Raw genomic sequence first — 8,355 nt, forward strand, 5'->3', positions numbered from 1 at the left:
TTTTTCTGGCTGTAGTTGTGGACTGATGATAACCAGATGTAGGCCGATCTCTGGAAGAAACAGTAACCCACATTGAACCTCTCATCATAAATCTTTTAGATAGAAATCTCTGGTTTTATTTTCTATTTGACCTATATTTCAGCTCTCTAGGCCCTTCGATTATTGTAATCTCCATGTTTGATCTTTAGCAACAGACAATTTTTTTTATGACCTTCAAGCTAAAGTTTTGCTGCAGGATTTCTGCAGAGCGTTTATTGTCTCAACAGGGCACCTCAGCCGGTCTGTTTCATACAGCTGGATTGAGAAACAGTTAAAATCCATATGGGTTCATTCAAACGATGTTTTCCTATTTTCGTTTTGCATCTTTAAAATTTCCAGCCTTTGTGAGACGAATGTTAAAATGTTTAAACTCATGACTTGGCTTGAAAGTACAGATGCAGGCCACATGAAAACATTGTCCTGAGTCCTTTAACTCTGGATCTGTTTGCTATTTACATAAAATGTCTGATTGCACTTAACATCTAATATGATAGTCTTCATACAAGAGAATAACAGAAGAGGGAGAAAATTTTATTTTAAACTCTTCACAGTGGCCACTTATTCAAAAGAAAAAAGAATAAAAAAATGCTCAATTTATTGCAAACCACTGTTTAAATAAAAAAGGTGGTCATACAGGAGAGATACTTAAGCAATTATCTGTCAGGGAATCAAATAACAGGGCAAGCTGTTTCGAAATAACTGGCTGCAGAACACGCAAATTAAAATTTCATGATTGAGGTCAATATTGTTCTTCTTGTCTGTAGAGATATTTATGGGAAAAAACTTGTGCCATCAGAAACTGAATTTGAATTGCTCTGACTGAATTTGTATTTGTGTAATTTGAAATTACTTTGGTTTGAAAATGAGTTTCACTAAACTGAAACTGAATTTTATGGTTTGAAACTGAATTCATTTGCTTTTAAAATGTATTTTCTTGTATTAAAAATTCAGTTTGACTACTTTCACTTTCAGGTCTGTAATTCAATTTCAGTTCCAAAATTCAGTTTTTTGTGTCACACATCCGGGTCCTTGAGGATAGCCACAGATTAATCAAACACAGATTCATCGATTTACGTTTCACATTAGGTTAAACTTCCTTTACGGCATGTTGAGCTGGAGCAGTGCTGCATACATGAGCTTGGCGGATGTCAATCACCAAGTCAAATGAGTATCTATAAGAAGCGTCATGTAAACAAATGATGGTCAAACAGTAACACTTATGCTACCTGTAGCTGTTTGCTAAACATGCCAGATTAGCATAGTGCGCCGCCGGTGTTACGTCGGTCTGCATTTCTCTTGCCCTTACCTCAGCGTAATTTATGTTGCCTAGCAACCGTGTTAGCGTGAAGCGTAGAGCTGTGAAGCCGAACAAATGGAGCCTGAAGGTTAATAACGCTGTCTCTACTGTAAATAACTACACGGTTTTTATTTACCCTTTTACATATTGCTGATGGCTTATAATGTTGTTTTGTTTTAAAATGTTATTGTTTTATGATCTTGTTCATTATTCAGCCATTTAAGATGTTGAAAATATTTGTTGTGTTCTTAGATATAAAAATCTAACACTAGATAAAATACATTGATGAGAAATACCATTTGTCTAATTTATTTGTAAAGCTTTCAACAACTTAAACACTAACATATTAACTTTAGAAGCAAAGTTTAAATCAGTTTATTTGCAGAGCATAATAATAATAATAATACTTATTATTATAATAAATAAACCAAACATTAATATTAGATTTCATCTGACTGAATTATATCTGTTTAACTTCCACCCATTGGGAAAACCCAGCGGCATTTTGAAAACAATGTGCCGGAAGTCAGCTGTTCTCTCGGGGTTTAGCGCACCTCAACCACCCGGTCAGCTGACAGCTGGTGAGGTGAGCCAGCTGCAGGGGCAGTGGACGAACAGTTTTCAAAGCAAACAAGTTCAGTTTTAAACCATTATATTCAGTTTCAGTTTAGTGAAATTCATTTTCAAACCAATGCATTTAATTTAAAATTACACAAATACAGATTCAGTCTGAGCAATTCAGATTCCGTTTCTGATGGCACAAGTTTCTTCCCATAGATATTTATTCTTCCAGATTTCTTTACAGTTTTCTACATTAGATTAAATCCATATTCTGTGTCAAGCACACACAAGCTTTACTTTCTACTAGTCCGGGTGAAGAAAATGTAGATTTATCTGAGATCAGTGTTCCTCAAAGTTCCCCTACTAGGAACAGAACAATCCTTGTGGCTATATAATAAGTGTAAACACAAATTAATATCATCTATAAGCTGGTTGCATTGTTTAAAAAAATGATTGGGTAAAACAAACAAAGAACTAAAACAGGGAAATATATTATAACATTTATAGGTAAGTCTGGATTTCCCAATCAGTGATGGCATTTGAGTAGATTTAATTCAATATAGCAAAGATGTGTAAAAAGTATTTGAATACATCAACATTATACTGCAGTAACCTAATCTCACTCTGAATTGTAGAAACATCCAGCTTGTTATTTGAGTACATTTAGGCAGTGATGAAAAAAAAAATTTAATTCTAAGAAATAATTGGTGCCCCTGTTACTGGCACCTCTACTGTTACTCCATATAAACATGCCAGCCTCCACGTCTGTTTCCTACAACCTTTCACAATGTGTGAGCTTACAGAAAAGAAGGATCTTTGACTATCCCTTTCTACATAATCTCTCTATGTCGTCCAGCGTCCCAGGTTCTCTCTTATGCTCTCTTCTCTTCAGCTAACATCACCTCCTAGGATTTAGTTCGGGGGACAGAAATGACCATAGAACAAGGTTGCTGTCTTAGGAACCATTTTTTGTTGCTTGGCCATATGATTTGGATCATTAACTAACTAAAAAGCCAGATGACATCCCATTTTCAACCTGCTTGCAGAAGCCACCAAATTCTTCTAAAAAAAATATACTGTTTCTTTCAAACAGGCCCACAGCATCACACATCCCCAAACATACTGGGCCTTAGGTACTTTTCCTTCTGTTATGATTTCCATCCTCATTACTGTGTGTTGTGGCAAGATAAGCCCAGGACTTTGGCCAGCTGTTTTTGCCACAGTTCCAGCTGTTTTAAATTTTATTAATTAATTAATTGCTCTGAGTGCAGATATGGAAATGTCACATGATATTTAAACTCCAGCGAACAGCTCAAAAAGCATAAAGTACACATTCTGTTACAGTTATCTTTTAGCAATATTTCAGGGTGTCCAAGTTGCAAAAGGGATTTTGTTAAAGCAATAATTTCTTAATGCAGGATTTGTTACCCATTAATTAAATATGCTCAAATTTAAGACGGGATCTTTCAAGATTATTCAGTGGGAGATTATGCTGCTGCGACTATGTAATAATACCTTTTTATCTATAAATGTTTTTGGATTTCTTAATATCTTTTTAAGTATGTAATTTTGACCCATAGCTGATTACAAATTTTTGATCATAAAGCCTCTTTGATAAAATGAAGATGTTGTTTCTACTTTTATTTAAATTGCCCAAAGTTAGGGTCATTAAAGCAATTATTTAAACAGAATTTATACATTACTTTTAAATTTTGTTGTGAACCTGTATATTTTTTATTATGTTTCATAAACTTGGGTGGTTTTGGTCAAGCCACAGTCCTGATTTTTTATTGTTGATTGTTTATACAGATGCCATTGGTAATACCATGCAGAGGTAGTTGTGATGCAGTTGAAGGAACCTATATATATATGCATCTGTTGCAGCGCAACTCTGTCCAACTGGCTAAATATTACGTTGGCATGAAAAATGCAACTTCATAAAACTTTAAATATATTAGCCAACAATTATTGCACTTTTTGCAATATGAATGTCACACATACTGATATTTCAATGACGTTATATTTGCGAAAAATTCTGCAGCGCTACAAAAGAATTATAGTATCTTATAGTGTTTCTTATGTTCTGTCGTAGTTTGAATGTTCTGTAGTTCTAAGTATTGAGCTGTTGCTGCCTTTTTTCACCTCCTGCCATCTTTTAACTCATCACATAACTGACCCTTGTCATCCCGCTCTCTCCTCTTTTTTTTTTTCTCTCCTCCCTTCACCTCTTCCCTTCACACACCCCAACATACCACACCGGTGCCGCCGACAGGACGAGAAGTACTGGAGCCGGCGTTTCAAAAACAACGAGGCAGCCAAGCGCTCGCGGGATGCCCGACGACTGAAGGAGAACCAGATCTCAGTACGCGCCGCCTTCCTGGAGCGAGAGAACGCTGCCCTTCGGCAGGAAGTGGCTGATATGAGGAAGGAGCTTGGCCGCTGCAGGAACATCATCAACAAGTATGAGAGTCGTCACGGAGACTTGTGAGGCGGAGGAGGAGAACGTCAGAGGAAGGAGCTTGAGAGAAGGAGAAGTTGAGAAGAGGGTACGACCCAACAACAGCAGCACTTTAGTTGAAGTGGCGAGGGGGAAAGCTGGAGTAGATCTGCAGTAAGCGCTGTGTGACACCGGGCACAAACACAACTAGTTTGGTCGAGTGTGTTCTATTGCAGGATGCCATGACAGAAAAGCACAGTGATGGCACTCCCCTAGTTTGACTGTTTGTATTTGCTATTTCACTAAATCCACACTTTGTACTGTATGGTCACACCGTGACACCCCAGCAGCGTCCGCCCCCCTCGATGCTGTGTTTGTGCTCGGTGTTGCACTGCATTTTTTGCAGGTAGTGCATTCTGACCTGCTGCTCTTGCCATTTCAAACAGGGTGTTGAGTTCACAGTATGCCAGTGAAACCCACTTTTTAAGCTCAAGGCATGGACAATAGCCAGGAGAGAGATGTGTAATTGTTTTGGTTTTTTTTTTCTATCACTAGTACAAAAATCTTATATTTTTGAACTGGGCAGGAAGGCAAGACTAGTCAGGCAAAATGGTGGAGAAGGAAGATGTGCAGGGTATTTGTCCAGAACGCAAAGAGATTTTGACAAATAATTACTGTATATTTTTCTATTAGCAGAGATATTAAGAGGAGGATTTTAGAGACAATCTTTTGTACATTTTATATATGCGGGGTAGGGTTGGGGATTTCAGCTGGACAGTCACGGGGCCACATATAACTCTTTTCCTCTCAGCTGATTATTGCTAGAAAACAAAAGATCTATTTTCAATGTTTGGGAACTGGTTAGTCAGAGGCAGAGGTGTAACAGAGAATGTATCAAGGTTGAATCAGGTATTTCACACAGAAAAGGCAAGGTAACTCAGTAACAATTGTTTTTTTTTTCTGTGCAATAAAGGGTGATGGAAGCATGACCAGAGGAAGAAACAAAACTGTATAGCTTAAAAAATCTTTAGTGTTCGTTTTTCCTTGTGAGCTCATTTTGAGCACTTGTTTTCTTCTACTTTTAATGATCCTTTACTTTTTTGAAGGTGAAGGAGAAAATAAAAAAAAAAAAAAAAGGAAATAATTAGCCATCCAAACAGCTGGATGTGAGCAGATGTTTGAAAGTAAAGAAAAAAGAGCTATGTATTGCTGGCAGGTTTGCATTTAATTACGATATTAACTGCTCACGTGTACTTTCTATTTACTCCTCAGTCATGTCCAGGATGTGCGCTAGCTGGTTTAGGGCTGTGACTGAAAATGTCAGCATGCAGACACAAACCAACACACAGACATGCACAGTCATTTGAATCTTTATTGTTGTTGGTGATGTTGTTATGGACTTCTATGGTGCTGACCTGATCCTCCACCTGACAAACACACATGCAAACAGACTATAATCATATTCACACATATTCAAACACACATCTCAGACACATTACTGAACTGCCTATACATTTTATTTGTCTTTGATTCCTTTTTTAGTTCACTTTTTCTTTCTTTTGTTGTGTATTGCAATGATAAATCCTATATAGATTTACACACAAACACTTTGTCTATACCTCTCCTTCAAACTTCACCCACAGTTGTCACCTAATAAGAAAGAGAAAAGCACCCTACAGCTACTGTACCATACAACTGTATTCACTAGATATATATATATATCTATATATCTATATATATATATACGTGTATACGATATATGCTTGAATTATGTGATTATAGTTGTAACATACATAATTGAATATATTACAGAAAAAAACAAGATTTCTCTCAGGTGTTTCTTTTTTCTCTGAGGTATTAAATCTATTTGAACATGTTAATAAAAACACACAGACACACAAAAAACAGATTTTATGGGAGTTTTTATTGGAAAAAAAACACTTGTAGTTTAATGTTTAGTTGTCAGTTTTAGCCCAGTTACCAACCAACTCATTTCATTGTTTTAGTGAAGGTTAAACAGCAGACACCTGACTGTTCACTAAGCCCCGCCCCACAGTTACTGTTGCTATGCCCGTCAAGCTCTGGATTCAGGGACTCCATATGTAGTTTAAAAAAAAAGAGAAACTGCAGCACCTGACAATGTAATATTAAAGATGACCTTTAGGTGCTGCTTCTTTATATTGGTAATCCTTAAAAAAACAATTTATTTAAAAAAATTTAATCCTGAAAGATGCACACTTTTTACCAATGAGAATTCTAGTGATAACAGTTTAGCACTGCCTTCTTGTCCAAATACAATCACTTCTGACTCCAAAAAGCCCAGTTTGGTGGTAGCTGAATGCTAACATGCTAACATGGATATTTTGCAAAATAACCTCTTTCTTCTGTATTTTCACTTCCCATCAACCTGCAAACAGCATTTTAGCTAAAAAACATAGATGTTAGCAGGTGAAGGTTCCTAATTTGCACATGCCCTCTATTGTTTTACTTATCAATCAGACTCTGAATCCCACAACAATTTCTTCTGCAATGTTTTGAATCTTCTTCCATAGCATTTCATGTCAATAGAGACGTTATCATCACCTACAGGTATGGCATATGAACTGCAGTGTGTTTTTTTTTTTTTTTGGTGGTGGTGGGGATGGGGTTCTAATTATTGTCTGAATTAAGATATTAATACGTATTCAAAGTAAAATCTATTTAAGAAATGACCAGAATCTTTTACATTTTCATATTATTGATTATTATGTTATCACCACCTACAGGCACTAAATAAATGTTTTCTTTTATTTTATCTACATACTGCGATGCAAGTTCACACTACTTGTGGAAGAAGTAATAAAATAATCTCGTTAGATAAAAGCACAGTTAATACTGTGCAATTTTATTGAAGCAGAAGTAAAAAAAGTTGTAAAATTCTTCTAATCTAATAATATAAACAAAAGAACAGTTTTAAGTAGAAATACATTATTGACACTTTGTTTAGCTTTAAAATTGAATTTTACACTTTGGAATAAAACATTACAGACTTTTCAAATGCCTTGCAATGTATCACTGTGCATCAAATTCAAAGCATGACAGGCATCTCGTTACAGCCCGTGGCTGTGATTACACACTAACTGAGGTAGCGGTGTTGTGAATCAATATAGAACTGTCAGATTTTAATTTACAGATACTAACTGTACTCTTTTTTTATACCTGCTATATAGTCACAGTTGTAATTATTACTGTCCTTGTTTTTCATATAAATAGTTTCATGCAGCCTGATTTCTGTAGATGTTGTGTTTTGATTTTGGCACATCAACCTATGATTCCCAATAGCAGGTTTTATTTGATCTGCAGTGAGTTTCTGTAATCCTTTTTCTTGTCCTCTTTTTAAGGTGACACAAACTTTTGACTATAAGTCCCTGTAAAAGGAATCTCAGACCTCCTTCCAAGTTCAAATGGAGGTTTGGGTTCTTTCTTGAGATATCTGGGACTATGACTTTCTTCACATGCACCTTTCAGAAACCTTTTGACAGTGCTATTTTTCTATGTAATTGTGTTGTTGAGCGTGTTGCAATTTTCTCTGGTGGGTGTTTGAGGCCCACTCTTCACATGGAGGCAGCAACAATTTGCTGCTGTCGACAATGCGGGTAATACTGACAATAATGATGATAACAATAATGGACACAGCCTTGATATTTCTTCTTCAACTTTGTGGATTCTCAGCCAACTTCTCCCTGTCGTGATTGACTATTACGAACTACAAGCGCAACTCTAGCCGGACTCCTCGCCAGTGTGGTGAGCAGTCCACAGCATTGATGGCATATGTTGGTAATTTTTCCCTCCAGACACAAATAAAGGCTAATCCTTATTCACTGACAAAGATTTTCAAGTGTCTTGCTGTGTGTTCTGAAAGTGTGCTCAAATCTTGCGACAAAAGCACTCTGATTATTGTAGACCCCAAGACTTTGTGAAGGTAAGCAAGCTAAGACAAGGGATGGATGTAAGTTTTTTTGTATGTTGACAAAAATACACA

General features: G+C 36.4%; 1 protein-coding gene across 1 annotated transcript in view; it reads left to right on the top strand.

Annotated features, from left to right (window-relative positions):
- Window positions 1-7,028, top strand: part of dbpa (D site albumin promoter binding protein a) — a 41,054-nt gene extending 34,026 nt beyond the window's left edge. Inside the window, exon 5 of the mRNA XM_047384006.1 lies at window positions 4,170-7,028. Within this exon, the coding sequence (XP_047239962.1) occupies window positions 4,170-4,385 (216 nt within the window). The 3' untranslated portion in view covers window positions 4,386-7,028. The remainder of the gene's footprint in view (window positions 1-4,169) is intronic.
- Window positions 7,029-8,355: the final 1,327 nt, after the last annotated feature.

Source organism: Girardinichthys multiradiatus, chromosome 13 (assembly GCF_021462225.1).
Source record: "Girardinichthys multiradiatus isolate DD_20200921_A chromosome 13, DD_fGirMul_XY1, whole genome shotgun sequence".
Classification (NCBI taxonomy): domain Eukaryota; kingdom Metazoa; phylum Chordata; class Actinopteri; order Cyprinodontiformes; family Goodeidae; genus Girardinichthys; species Girardinichthys multiradiatus.